Source organism: Ctenopharyngodon idella, chromosome 16 (genome assembly GCF_019924925.1).
Source record: "Ctenopharyngodon idella isolate HZGC_01 chromosome 16, HZGC01, whole genome shotgun sequence".
Taxonomy (NCBI): Eukaryota; Metazoa; Chordata; class Actinopteri; order Cypriniformes; family Xenocyprididae; genus Ctenopharyngodon; species Ctenopharyngodon idella.
In genome coordinates this window covers 34,460,161-34,476,371 of record NC_067235.1, presented here as the reverse complement: position 1 = coordinate 34,476,371, position 16,211 = coordinate 34,460,161, and the positions used below count along the sequence as shown (strand labels likewise).

Sequence of the window (16,211 nt, the reverse complement as noted above, 5' to 3'; positions counted from 1 at the left end):
AATTACATCCCATGCATTTGGATTTTGACCTTAGCTGTGCTAAAAAGAAGAAAAAAGAAGAGAACTTAAAACAATGTTCATTTTAAAGAAATAGCTCACCCAAAAAAAGAAGAAAATAAAAGTAATTCTGACATTATTTACTCTCATTATATTATATTATATTATATTATATTATATTATATTATATTATATTATATTATATTATATTATATTATATATAAAGTCATTCTGCCATTATTTACTCTCATTATATTATATTATATTATATTATATTATATTATATTATATTATATGATAAAAAAGTCATTCTGCCATTATATTATATTATATTATATTATATTATATTATATTATATTATATTATATTATATTATATTATATTATATTATTTTCAGTAACAAGCAGCTTCAAAATAATTTCAAATATTATACAACAAAATATCTTTTAAAGGAATAGTTCACCCATTAAAATAATTTTGCCATTTGGTCTCATGCCATTTCAGTAAATTTAATTTAATTTAATTTAAATTAATTTAATTTTTTATTCAGTAACAAGCAACATCAAAATAATTTCAAATATTAAATAGAGTTTAGTCATTTTTATTTTATTTTATTTTATTTTTATTTTTATATTTTATTTATTTATTTATTTTTTTAATTTTTAATTTTTAATTTAATTTAATTTTTATTCAGTAGCAAACAGCATCAAATAATTATTAAATATTATAGAACAACATATCTTTTAAAGGAATAGTTCACCCATAAAAATCATTCTGCCATAATTTAGTCTCATGCCATTTCAGTCAGTAAATATTTTAAACATACAAGCAGCATCAAAATAATTGTTTTATAATATATAATATGTAATATAAAATGTGAAATTGGGCCGGTTTGTAGGAGTTCTGGCAGTCATGTGAATAATTCAGCCACATATTTATATTTATATTTATATATATAGTACAGTACATACAAATTTGCAGAAACATTTCCAGTATTTTACGCATTACATATTATGAAATATAAATTACAAACTACATGTATGTGTAATATACTTTTGATGCTGCTTGTTATATTTATATATATACTGTAAATATAGCTCCGCCCCAAACTCACGCCATTGGCTAAACCCGTGTTGTTTATGTACAGGTTTAAGTGGGCAGAATAAGCTGCAGAGTTAAAGTACCGTATCAATAACATGATATTTTCTTGATTAATTCTGTTAGTGCTGCCCGATCTGATATGAGTGTTCACGCAAGACTAGATTTTAGAGTTGAGCAAATCTGTTATTATCCATAAACTCTCCATAACATCCTCTGTATTTTCATCTCCCGTCAGTAAAGTCTTAATCAGCAGTGCTGCTCGTGTTATTCTCTCACAGTATTATAGGCTGTATGTTCACATAAATGTGAATATTATTATGGCTGTGGGATTATTTCTTTGTTTTATGTGCATAACAAGGTTGCATTATGGAAACTCAAAGTGAAATTCATAACGTTGTTCCGCCGGGACGGAAGCGGCTGGTGGGCTCGGATTGTGTTTCTTTCACCCACACCTAGTTTCAATGAATTAATTAACTGTATCATTCTCTCGTTAAGATCTGATTAGGATTAAACGGTTGGAATGATATTATTTGTGCTCCTGTTCACTGTAATTGCATATGACACAGGAAATACACAGGAAATTGTGTTTGCTCGTAAGATTTAATTGTACGGATCAGAAACGAGAGAAAGCTTCGTTTGCCGCCCTGCAGTTCTGTGGATTTTCACAGGTTTGCATTGTTGAAATGATTGAAAAGTGCAAACTTTAAGTCCGTATCAGTAGGGAGGACCAACTTCATATTAATGCCCATGGTTTTGAAATTAAACGCTCAGCGAGTGTGTTTAGGAGGATTTGCACATACTTTAGCTTTATTTTGAACTCCAACAGCTTGAGCATTTGCACACATCGGGTGTCTCGGGTGTTTCTTCAACTGTGGCCACTTTTGATCCTGCTAACATTTCAAAAAATTAACTTTCTTAAAACACACGATTCCTACTTTGGTTTGATTTTTTTTCTCCCAGACCATCAACACTTTCATTCCATCTCAGATGATGTATTCTGATGATATTCTGAGGTGGAAAGGACACTTTAAACATGTATTAATGTGTCTGTTTAGTAAGGGATAATGTACATCCAGCCGGTTGTTATCGCAGAATAAACCCTGACAGGGTGATCGGGTGACCTTGCATCAGCCTGAAGGGGTTTATTCTGCGATAACAACCAGCTGGATGTACATTATCCCACTTATTACACGACTACTTGCCACATAAGTAGACATGAAATATTGATCTGAGTCAAAATATTTTATTAGCTCTTTAAACATTACGGAGAAAGCAGTTGCTAGCGCGGCAAGTTCAAACTAGACGGGATACGGTAAAGTCCACATGTTACACAGCATTTCATCACATGAATAATTATGTGGATAAGAGATATTGATCTGAGATTAAACTGATTTAAAATCGCACTTGTTTGTTATCTTATAATCCATTATAGTGAACAAAACAATAGTCACAACATGGCAGCAGCTGTGATACTGGATGACATAATTAAATAACTGTACACAAATTATTGATTTTTAATATTTCATTAGCTCACCAAACGCAAAACTTTGACAAAGAAAAACCGTTCGTAGCAAGCGTATAGCACTGCTGACTTCAGTAACCCGGATGAGCCTGTGTTATCCGTTTTCAGCGGTTGTGATCATGGGAATAACATACCGCTGGATGAATCCAGTATTCCACAGAGCCGTGTAATAATTTGTTTTAAGGCCCGTTAACACCAAGAATGATAACTTTAAGGATAACCATAATGATGACTGTATTAGTGTCCACACCAGCGAACGCTGCAGTTTATGTCGCCTGTCGCTTTAAATTCTAGAGCTCTTAAAGCAGGATGGATTCTGATTGGCTGTCATTGTTTTTATCATTCTCAAAAAGTTGTTCTGAAAGTGATTTGAATCACATCGTTTCTCTGTGTCGATACTGATATAGTTGTGGTGTGAACTCTGATATTCTGTTATATTTAGAATGATTTTTACAACTACACTACCGGTCAAAAGTTTGGAAACATTACTAATTTTAATGTTTTTGAACGAAGTCTCTTATGCTCATTAAGGCTGCATTTATTTCATAATAAATACAGAAAAAACAATAATATTGTGAAATATTATTACAATTTAAAATTATGGTTTTCTATTTTAATATACTTTAAAATGTGATTTATTCCTGCGATGCAAAGCTGAATTTTCAGCATCATTACTCCAGTCTTCAGTGTCACATGATCCTTCAGAAATCATTCTGATATGATGATTTGATACTCAGTTATTATCAATGTTGGAAACAGTTGTGCTGCTTAATATTTTTTGGAAACTGTGATACTTTTTTCACGATTCATTGATGAATAAAAGGTTAAAATCTTTTCCAACAATATAAATCTTTACTATCACTTTTTATCAGTTTAACACATCCGTGCTGAATAAAAGTATTAATTTCTTTCAAAAAAAAAGAAAGAAAAAAAATGACTGACCCCAAACCTTTGAACGGTAGTGTATATTGTTACAAAAGATTTCTATTTTAAATAAATGCTGATATTTTTTAACTTTTTATTCATCAAAGAATCCTGAAAAAGTATCACAGGTTATAAAATAATATTAAGCAGCACAACTGTTTCCAACATTGATAATAAATCATCATATTACAATGATTTCTGAAGGATCATGTGACACTGAAGACTGGAGTAATGATGCTGAAAATTCAGCTTTGATCACAGGAATAAATTAAAGTATATTAAAATAGAAAACCATAATTTTAAATTGTAATAATATTTCACAATATTATTGTTTTTTTCTGTATTTATTATGAAATAAATGCAGCCTTAATGAGCATAAGAGACTCTAATGTTCAAAAACATTAAAAATAGTAATGTTTCCAAACTTTTGACTGGTAGTTATTGTCCATGGTGTGAATGAGTGCTTGCATTTTTAATCCTAAATAGAATTAAATCCTAAATAGAATATATATATATATATATATATATATATATATATATATATATATATATATATATATATATATATTTTAGTTAAATATATATATATATATATATATATATATATTTAACTAAATATATATATTTAGTTAAATAATATATAGAATTTGTATATATATATATATATATATATATATATATTGTAATGCTGTTAAATCGATTAATCGCATCTAACATAAAAGTTTGTAAAAATATGTGTATATATTCTCTCTCAAAATTTGGAACCAAAAATTATTCAGATACTTTGACCTGACCTTGTTTTGCTTAAGTGTTATCTGACATAATTAAGATTAATTTTTTCTGACACAGTTTAACTCTGAGATCTTGTCATATTTTATTACCATTTTTTAAACTATAGTGAATAAACTGTATTAATGAATGAAATGTTCAAGGTGTCTGAATACATTTTGGTTTGACTGTATATATATATATATATATATATATATATATATTAGGGCTTCAACAACTGAGTAATAATCGATTATGACAATTGTCGACAACGAATGTCATTATGGATTAGTCGCGTCTGCCCACCGTGCACTGAAAACTTCCGCCAGTCGTGTCAAATTACAGCACTGAATAACACATTTCTATGGACAAAATGCATCTTAAAATAGTGGAGGAAACAGAATAGATATAGTTACCATCCTTGGTGTGAACGGGCCTTGGTTTCGTAAAACAAAATATTTTTTTTATGGTAAGTTAAATGTTTTGGGTCTCAGATGAGAGAAAAAAAAAAAAAAAAAGACAGTAAGATTTTTTCAAAACCGTTTTAACATGACCATCATTTAACAAGAATCTTGGAATCTTCATAAAAGGAAAACTCCCCTCTGGGAGCGCTTCCAGAAACACCCACTGATGTTCCTCTTTCACACGCTTTCCCCTCCAGGTTTTGAACTCTCTCACTGTGACGAACCCGGCGTGCCTCAGTTTGGATCCAAAGTCAGCGACCAAGGCCACTTTGCCGGCAGTGTGGTCACGTATCGCTGTGATCCGGGATACAGTCTCCATGGCAGCAGCGTGTTGAGATGTATGACGGGCGAGAGACGGACGTGGGACCACCCGCTCCCCTCCTGCATAGGTAATCAGTGCAGCGCTTCACATGCAGCAGGAGAGACGTCGACTGTGGCCGGAATAGCAGACTAACATACTGCATTTAAAAAAGCAATGCTTTTTCTTTCACAGTCTGTTTAGAAGTAGTTTGCAGTGTACTGTATATAATGTACAGTAAGCAGTAAGCTAGTATTTTGTTCCAAACGCAGCCATGTGCATCCTTAATCCTGAGGATTTATCCTTACATGGATTCCTCTTAATTGGACTTGCAGCTGTGTGTGTGTGTGTGTGTGTGTGTGTGTGTGTGTGTGTGTGTGTGTATGTGTGTGTCTACAAACACCTTACATGTTTTTGTTGTGAATAATTGATCTACAGCAGTGTCACGTGTCTCAGTGTTTGATGTGTGTACGGCATGATTTCAGTCCTCCACCATCTTACACGTCTTACCCAGTTAAACTCTGATCCTGATGCAGTGTGAGGGTTTGTGTAATTGTTGTTTTTGTTCACCTTATATGGCTACATCATGTAAACATGAGACTGAAGCTGAGGTGTGTCATTTTTCTGATGGTAAATACTTTCTTTTATCCCACTATAATGTGCAGAGACAACTGTAATAATCTGTGGTCGTGCTTTAGAGTAAGGTTCGGTTTATTGGCACGAGTTGTGTGTGATTTTTTTTTTTTTTTTTTTTTTTTTTTTTATAAAATAATGAATATATAATATAATATATATATATATATATATATAAAACAAAAAAAAATACACACACTAATATTAATGTTTGTGAAATAACATTAAGGTATTGTGAAAAACATGAATCAACAAATGAACAATATAACAATATAAGTATAAAACATCTATCATAAATATTTATTTATATATATATATATATATATATATATATATATAAATACATAAAAATACATTATATATATAAATACATAAAAATACATTATATATATATATTAATAAATTAAATATGTCATTTATATTAATAATTATTTTGATACACATTGTATACTTATATTTATAAATATTTTATATTTAATTTATTTAATAAAAATATAATTTATCATTTCAAGTGTGTGTATATATAATTTTTATTTTTTATTAAAAAATAATACATATTGTTTTTATTTTTATTATTATTGTTACAAATAGTAATTTCAGAGCTGTAGCAAGTAATTATATAGATATAATTTTTTTTCATATATATATATATATATATATATATATATATAAAATATTTTTATAAATATGTATTTATATTAATAAATATTTTGATACAAATTATTTACGTATGTTTATAAATATTTTATATTTATTTAATTTATTTAATAAAAAATATAAATTATATATATATATATATATATATAACACATACATATATATATATATATATATATATAAAACACATACATATATCATTTTTATTTTTTATTAAAGAATAATAAATATTATTATTATTTTTATTAATTTAATTGTTATAAATAGTAATTTCAGAGCTGTAGCAAGTAATTAAATAAATGTGAAGACAAACATTTTTAATTAGGAAAAACCATGAATTATGCACCAGAAATAAGAAGTTTGCACTCTTGATCTCTTCTCGACTGTGAACATATGCAAATCATCTTGGTGTGTCGCCCGTTTATTTGGTCAGTTGAGAACTACAAAACATTTAGCTTGGCAATTAATGCTAGTTTAGATGTTTACTGGTAGTGTTTGTGTTTTGCCGTTTGTGGTTTCATTTGCATTGTTAATCAGAGACTGCTTCATTGCTCAAATCCTGAGTTTAATGTGCTGAAAAGAGCTTGCACTGTTAATGACTAGATAATCTTTTGTTCACGTAGCCTTGAGATTCATACAGTGCAAACAGGAAATTCTCATGGGGGAAAATGTTTTTTGAATACATACTCATTTGCAGAGCGAATATTCATAATTGCCATGCTGAAAAGACCAGCATATGTTGTGTTTTGGATGCTGGTTTGCTGTTTTCCAGAGCGGGATGTTGTCCAGAAGTGGTTTGCCTAACAGCTGCTTAATTATAGACTCAAACTTCTTAACCTGCAAATCACATTAAATTACTAGATTAACAGCTCTTCCACTGGTTTAACAAGCAAGACATTGGCTATATTGTTTGCTGGTTGCCAGTATAAGGTGTTTTACACTCATTTAGCATGACTCTACCAACATTATTTCATTCTTGTAGAAATTCTTAATTATCCTACATGCTGTTTTTATGACCCCAAATTAATTGAGAGCACATGGATTATTTATACTTTAAAAAATTCATTTGTCACAGTGCATGACCATTTGGACTGCGAAAAGGTCAAACCAGTTATAACACCTAAAACATGCATGTGTAGTTTCTTAAAAATGTTGACAAAAGTATGTTATTTGTCAACAACCCAACTTTACATCAGTAACCATGTTGTTCAGATCAGCATTGTCCATTTAAAATAAGATTGTCTTGGAATTTAAACAATAATCACATTGTTTTTATTTTTTTTTTTTCTTCTTTCTTTTCAATCGGTTACTTACAAGGTTCCAGTTTACTTAAAGAGGACCTATTATGCTCTTTTACAAAGTGTTGATGTTGTTTTTGTGCTCTACTAGAACAGGTTTTCCTGTTGATTATTTTCCTCATATTCTCCATTGTTGCAGCTCCTCTCTTCCCAGTCTGTCAGTAACGCTCTGTTTAGTTCCTGTCTCTATGAAGCCCCTCCTTCTGAAAAGCACAATGTGCTCTGATTGGTCGGCTGGAGCAGTGTGTTGTGATTGGTGTTTGGGAAATGTCCCGCCCCTTACCATAACCACCAGTTTCAACACACTACTAACTAACTCAACTAACTTTATTCTGCGTATGAATTATTTAAATGAGGAATTTTGTGACGTGTTCATTCCTGGAAGAAAACTCAAGACTACAATGGAGTTCAAAAGAGCTTTTTCATGCTCAAACAGCAACATTACACACTAAAGAAAGATGAACATGGGAAAAAAACATAATTGGTGCTCTTTAAACTACTGTCGTAGTCTATGTAGTCAGCAAAGTACACCAGAACAGAGCCTCGTTCTCAAAACGCCCTATACAACTACAGATCAGTTGATTGGTGTCGTAGAGTCATAAATATTTATGGTAGTCCGGCGAATTCCTGCCTTTTGTATGATGAAATTGATGAACAATAGAGCAGTCAGAACGAAGTAGCCGTGCTCTCTGAAGACAGAATCCCGATGAGCAGATGCTTGAAGCTTGCCTCGGGGATCTACTTGCTCTTATGACAGCGCCTTGGGAATTTCGACATCAAAATGGTGCACATTGAGGCTGTGCTAAATATTTCATGCAAAAGCTAGCTGATAAATGTCTCCCTTTATACAGCTATTTTCCCTCTTCACAAAACAGATCACATGCAGTTGTAAAATGAAATATAAAATATTAATTTAGGTAGTTTTTTTTTTGTCTTCCTGACGAAGCAAGTTCACCGTCCAGATCACTTTCTGCCTTCATGTTTAGTCAAGATTGATTTTACGTGATTTCTATCTGGGTTGCCAGAGACATTAGTGCTGTATGTGATTAAATGATATATAGAAAGCGATGAAGGAACGCTCCCTTTACAATCGCTGGAGCTGTCAATCAAACAGCGCAAGTGTTTTGGACTCCCATTAGAATCAACAAGTCTCTTATTTACATCATGTTTGCACTGTTAGTTATGATGAATACATTCATTAGTTTGCAGAAATTGATTTACAATGACAAGATCACTGCTTTCATGCCCTCAACATCGACTACAATGCAACCTTTCATGCCACGACCTAAATGTAATGCTATAATCAACACGTTTTACAATTAGTTAACCTTGAGAGCTGTAATAGTAAAAATGCGCTAAAAGTTTTTGAGAGAGTAATACTATTTCATATGCAAAGATGTCAGCCAATCACAGCAGTGGGCGTTTACACTGAAGTCTCACAGCAGACACGCCCCTTAAAACAGAGTGTTCAAATCAGAGGCTAAAGTCAGGGTAGGAAAAATGCCATTTATTTCTAAATTATAAAAGTTTTTGATGTAAAAATCATACTAACATTATAAGTGCACCCCAAAAAACATTATAAAACAATAAAATAATGCAGTTCATGACCCCTTTAAGGGATTTTTACTCTTCACCAGGTGAAAAATATTCATTAAATGAGTGATTAGTGATGTTTGCTATTACTGTTGCTCATATTGAGTTTGGGGGCAAATTAATTGCAAAAGAACTGTAAAAAATAATAACTGTTTTCGAACAGGTTTTGGTTGGTCGAACACATAGTCCTCCTCCAAAATCACATTCTTGGTTGATTCAAACAAAGCGTTGCCGTACACTCGGGATGCTTGAACGAACAGAGCAATGTTTTGATATTGCCACAGAATTACTGTTCACAGATTTCAGGGGAATCAGTGGTTGTCTCTGCATATTAAACTCTTCATATTCACACAAAAACCTGAAAAATGACACACTCCAGCTCTAAAGTGGCCATTGAAAAGATATCAGACGTAATAATCTCCAGGGGCCAGCTTTCATTTTCTGGAGTGTTTGTCTTGGATGTCTCTGTGTTCGTTACCATTGTAATGACAGTATTTTCTTTGTCATAAGGAAATCTGTTCGCTCATGAGATCAGTGTTTGCTCCATAATTCGGTACAGAAACAAGTGCTTTAATGAGCGATGTAGTGCAGATATTGTGTGTGGGGCCGCAGTAATGAATATGATAATACTTCCTTTATTTTTGTGATATATGCAGCGGTCCTCTGCTTTTCATGCAAGACTGAGCTCATAAATAACGTGGACAGAGTTTTAACATTAATTAATGACATGCACAAGGAATGTAGTTAAAAGCGCCGTCTAGTGCATGCATAATTACAGCCCATTGTTGCATGGCCTCGTCGGGATGATGAGGGGGTGGCGTGGTCGAGTCAGATCCAGCAACAGAGATTCCAGCGGCCCGAGTCTCCGCAGAGCATCATTAATGGCAGAACGAATACATCGGCGTCGTGGGTGGGAGTTGACGGCGCAATAACTTCTTGTTTTGATCTATTGTAGCGGAGTGTGGGGGAAGTTTTAAAGGTGAGTCATCCGGACGGATACTGTCTCCCGGATACCCCTTTCCGTATGACAACAACCTCCGTTGCACATGGACCATCGAGGTGGACACCGGCAACACTGTCAGGTGACTGTTTATTAACAAGCTCTTTAAGTTGGGTTGGATTTTAGCAATTCCAATTTCCAGTTTCGATTCCAAAGTGGTAAGAAAATGAAGTCAAATATTTAGATATCAAACATCTGTCTCTTTTTACAAAACATTTAGTTGCAGCTGAATGCCATGAACAAAAATCAGCAACTTAAAGAACACTTTTGAACTTTTGCCTACGGTTTGAACAAAAAATATCACAGCAAATGTGACTGAGATAAAGAAAAAAACATTATTAAATACAAGTAAACAATAGTAAAATAATAACAAATAAACAAATTAGAAATAGCAAACATAAATATGAAAGTTATTCAGTTCGAGAGCAGCGAGTGATTTCTTCTGTCTTTTGTTGTTTGATTATCATTAATGACACAGACGGCAGCAGGTTTATTAGGCTGCTGTCACTTTAAGAGTGAATGCACGGATCCAATATACTGAGAATAGGTGTGTGACGACACACTTAGCTCACAAGGTGATACATGATGTTGGGTTCATGACGATATTTTTAAGAAACACTATATTTAAGAAATCTTCAATGACAAAATATGACTGGAAAAATAGTCTTTTATTCGACTGAAAGTCACAAAATGCAAAACAACGCAGGTGCAATTTACTTATCTTTTAACTAATCTAGGGCTGTCACTAACGATTATTTTGGTAATCGAGTAGTTGGTCGATTATTTTGACAATTAATTGAATAACTGGATAATATTTTTGTGGTAATAAAAGTGAATGCCCTTTAAAATGACTTCAAATACATATATAATAACAAAGAGACAATAATAATTGGTTTACATAAAGTATCAAAAGCAAGTAATTTTGGGTTTTTATTGACTGTTAAAAAAACAATGTTTTATATATATATATATATATATATATATATATATATATAATATTATAAACAATCAACTTATGTACATTACATATTATAACAAATACCTGCAGAGGGCGCCAACAGCCTGGTGATTGTTGTTGTTACACTTTACAGCAGATTAAATCCTTGTTTAATATCTGCCAAACAAAATTTAATTCACTTAATCTTTAATATTTGGCCACTTCTTTACAATAGAAATGCTACATCCACTGTAATTTCTTGAACAAGAACATGTGGACATCAAAACATGCAAACCTAGAGTGAGGATTTAAAGTTTTATTTGGAAATCACAGTGATCAGTTTGCATATTTACAATCATACTGATGTATTTTCCTGTTTTAGTGTAGGTTTATAAATGATAGCACTATGCTGTATTATGATTTAATATATTGTGCAGCCTTAGAAAACTATCTAATAATGCAGTTAATGGATTATCGGTGTGTGGAATGCACCACTTCCGGTGTTTAATTTAACCTGAATTTAATCGAGGAATCATGACAGCCCTACACTAATCATCTTCTAATGAATGTCACTTCATTTCTTCTTTCTGAGTATTAATTATCATATGCAGTAAAACACAGAACAATATAATGCAAGCATTGTAAAAGATTTTGCCACAAACTCAACTCAGTCACGCTGATATCACAAGACAGCTTTTCACCTCGACGAGAAATATCATCACATTTTAATATCGCAAGATTCCATCACACCCCTAACTGTTACACATCCAATTTCTGTTTACATTTACTTAAGACAAAACCGACTGTGTTTACGAGGATACTCGCCAAGACTGGCATTTTGACATAATTGTGTGCGTATTTGTTCGTTCAAGTGCAAGAATACGCAAAAGAGAACTCAATCCAGTATTCGCACGCTGTATGAGAGACGGCTTTCTGTGTGCGCAACACAGTCTTCTTGCGCTTGAATACTTTAAAATTGCTTGAATGTTTACATTGGCGAGACTTCGAAAAATGATTCACTGTTTCAAAACTCTACACGCTGGTGACCCCTGCTGGTCAGAACAGTGTAAATGCAGCCCGAATTTGCATAAAAAAACCTTTTACAAATGATTTATTGAAGGTATAATCAATTAAATGCAATTATTAAATCATCTAATACCATTAAATATGAAGTGTCTTTATAATATGTGATATTTTATTAAAATGTAGTAGGGCATGTTCAGGTTAATCAGTGTCTTCATGTTTATTACAAAAATGTGTCATTAAATGTGTACAAATTTAGTGGTAAACGATTGGAATTTCTAATCAAACAGTTATGATGTGAACGAACCCTCGTTTACTGAAATCACGACTTTGGCAGTTTGATACGCGCTCCGAATCACTGGTTCAAAACAAATGATTCGCAAAGGTTTCACAAAGTGTGTTTCGTAAGAGACCATCACTACCGAGAGACCCGGTTATTTGAGGAATTGCTTAGGAAAGAGTCAAACTTATTAATGTTAAACAGATTTCATTGACCCTGACCTGAAGTGAAGTATATCTATCCTCATAAATGTAATTTTATTTCATTATGATTGAGGTCTTTGACCTCTGTTTATGGTGCTGCATTAGTCTTTATTTGATGAGGGACACACTTGCTTTTTGTAAGTATTGGCAACACTTTACAGTAAGGTTTAATTAATTAACATTAACAATGACTTGAGTCTGAATGAATGAGCAATACACTTGTTGCAGTATTTATTCGTATTTGTTAATAAAAGCTTATTGGGAAGTGTTACCTAATTATTTATTTGATTAGATTACTTTAAGTATTCATGAGAATTTCAGTGTGAATTTAAATGTTTTTTTGTAGTCTGCAGTTCTTGGCTTTTGACACGGAAGCGTCACACGATATCCTGAAGGTCTGGGATGGACATCCGGAAAACGAGATGGCTCTGAGGGAAGTGAGCGGTTCGCTGTTACCGGACGGCATCCACAGCACTCTCAACATCGTCACCATCCAGTTTGAGACAGACTTCTACATTAGCAAATCTGGATTTGCCATCGACTTCTCAAGTAAGTACTTTTCTTTAAAACCAGTTTCACACTACACTAATAAACTAATATGCGAAACATCTTTAGTAAGGATTGATGGCATGACTAAAATACTTTTTAATAATTTCAAACCCAAATTGATTCAAAACTTTGATTTGTTTGAGTCGTCAATGTTGTACCCCGTTTCTTTCATATATAAAATATTTTTTTACTTTATGAACATAAATGTTGCTGTTTATTTCTAAGAGATAACATTGGTGCATATGAATAAATATTTCAAAAGTTGGGGTCGTAAGTTTTGTGCTGCGTTTATTTGATCAAAAATACAGTAAAAATTGTGAAATATTACAATTCAAAACTGTTGTTTTCTGTGTGAATATATAGCAGGAGTCTTATATTTTCTTAAGTTTGAGTCGCATTTAGACATTTTAAAGGTCAATCCAGTTTAAAAGCAGGATCTTAAGAACAGCTGCATTTATTTGTTAAATAATACAGAAAAAAGTGTAATTTATTTCTGTGATCAAAGCTGAATTTTCAGCATCATTACTCCAGTCTTCAGTGTCACATGATCCTTCAGAAATCATTCTAATATGATGATTTGCAGCTCAAAAATATTTATGATTATTATCAGTGTTGAAAACAGTTGTGCTGCTTCCGATTTTTGTGAAAACCGTGACATTTTATTTTTCAGCATTTGTTGATAATTAAAAAAACAGCATTTATTCGAAGCGGAAATCTTTTGTAACATTATAAATGTCTTCGCTATTACTTTTGATCAATTTAATGCATCCTTGATGGATAAAAGTGTTTATTTTTTAAAAGAAAAGAAAAAGAAGCTTACCGATCCCAAACTTTTGAATGTAATTGTCTAAAAAGGCTGCTTGGCCAGAATAATAGTTCCTCTGTTAGAAGAAAGAAAAAGCCATTTCAGAGTAACTGCATAAAAATCGCATCCATTAGCGAGTGATTTTCCAGTCAAACAGGCCGCTGTAGCTCAGCCGTATTTCACACCTGCATTAGATAGTGTTCTGCTTAGACGGAGCCCCCAGTGAGCCATTGTACAGCGCCAAGGCCATGTGACCTCATTTCAGAGCGGGAAATGCTACCTCCTGCGGAGATATCCCGATAAGTGAAAAGTGAGCACAGCTGGTCACTGTTCTCGTTTCGCAGGTTCAGTGGCGACCGCCTGCAGGGATCCGGGGACGCCCATGAACGGCAGCCGCAGCGGAGAGGGGAAGGAGCCGGGCGACACAGTGACCTTTGCGTGTGATCCCGGCTACGACCTGCAAGGCGAGCCCAGGATCACCTGCATTCAGGTGGACAACAGATTCTACTGGCAGCCCAGTCCTCCTACCTGCATCGGTGAGATTTATTCAATTTGCAGCGCCGCCGCCAGAGACCTGTAATATACAAGCGGCCCCTCATTTCACACTTGTCAGCTCTGACGAAATGACTAAAATAACTAGCAGAAATGACTTGAATCACCCTTTATAAAGGCCTGGAATAATAAATCTCTTTGATGGAAATTTCTGATCGCTTGCCCAGTCAGCGCTTATACTTCTGGGTTATGGAAAACTGGGGTGAAGACTTCCCATGATAAATGCTTCTAGGATACTGCATTTATTTTGTGGATAGCGGCAGTCTGCAAAACCTATTTTCTTAAGTTTGAGTCACATTTAAACGTTTTAAAGGTCAATCCGGTTTAAAGCCAGACCAGGAGCTTAAGAACAGTGGGAGGGAGGGCGCTTATCAGCTTTGCTGATGAATATTAATGATGTGATTTGAATAAAAAAAAAAAGACTCATAGCTTGTCACTAAATGATATATCTGCCAACAAAGTGATTTACTCCTATGATATCTAGCCGTTTTGAGATAAAATTATTAAACAAGTATTAAAACTTTATTAACACTACCCATAATCTGTGTTTTCCAGCTCCTTGTGGTGGGAACATTACAGGCTCATCTGGATTCATTCTGTCACCTAATTTCCCCCACCCGTACCCGCACAGCAAAGACTGTGATTGGTTCATCACAGTTCATCCTGATTACGTCATCTCCTTGGCTTTTATCAGGTAAAATCTTAACTGTGTTTTATGTGAAGGATTAAATGTCATTATGAAAACTGGAAGATACATTATTGATGTAAAATAAATCAGTAGAAATTTAATAACTCTTTAGTTTGTGTATATATGTGTGTGTGTATATATATATATAGTACCTGTCAAAACATTTTTTTTATATAATGTTTTTAAAGTAAGTCTCTTCTTCTCACCAAGGCTGTGTTTTTTTTGATTAAAAATACACTAAAAAACCTGAAATATTATTACAATTTAAAATAGTTGTTTTCCTATGTGAATTATATAATATTCATAAATGTTTTTTGAGCTTTAAATCATCATATCAGAATGATTTCTGAAGGATCATGTGACACTGAAGACTGGAGTAATGATGCTGAAAATTCAGCTTTGATCACAGGAATAAATTACACTTTACTATATATTCACATAGAAAACAGCTGTTTCAAAAATTACCAATTTTACTGTATTTTTTATCAAATAAATGCAGCCTTGGTGAGCAGAAGCGACTTCAAAAACATTAAAAAAAAGTTGTAATGTTTTATATAATAATGTAATGTATGTATGTGTATATATATATATATATATATATATATATATATATATATATATATATATATATATACATAGTCAAACCAAAAATTATGCAGACATTTTTTATATGTTTGATATATTTTTACTAGTGGGTACAGGACACTATAGTTCATTTCTGTAAGTGAGGATAGCAAAATAAAGTAAACTGTGACATATTATACCCAAAAATTATTCATACAGTGGACTACCAGTAAAATTGATAAACGTCTGGAACCAAAAATTATTCAGACACTTTGACCTGACTACTTTAACCTGAAGATTATTTTTATTTGACACAGTTTAACTCTGAGATCTTGTCATATTTTATTACCATTTT

At 32.7% G+C, this 16,211-nt stretch overlaps 1 protein-coding gene across 4 annotated transcripts in view; it reads left to right on the top strand.

Moving 5' to 3' along the window:
• The window catches only part of csmd3a (CUB and Sushi multiple domains 3a), a 305,727-nt gene that overhangs the window by 127,856 nt on the left and 161,660 nt on the right, over positions 1 to 16,211 (top strand). For all 4 annotated transcript variants that reach the window (XM_051864521.1, XM_051864522.1, XM_051864520.1 and 1 more), the window contains exons 24-28: positions 4,974 to 5,165; positions 10,211 to 10,337; positions 13,045 to 13,247; positions 14,397 to 14,588; positions 15,160 to 15,298. In XM_051864521.1, the coding sequence (XP_051720481.1) occupies positions 4,974 to 5,165; positions 10,211 to 10,337; positions 13,045 to 13,247; positions 14,397 to 14,588; positions 15,160 to 15,298 (853 nt within the window). The remainder of the gene's footprint in view (positions 1 to 4,973; positions 5,166 to 10,210; positions 10,338 to 13,044; positions 13,248 to 14,396; positions 14,589 to 15,159; positions 15,299 to 16,211) is intronic.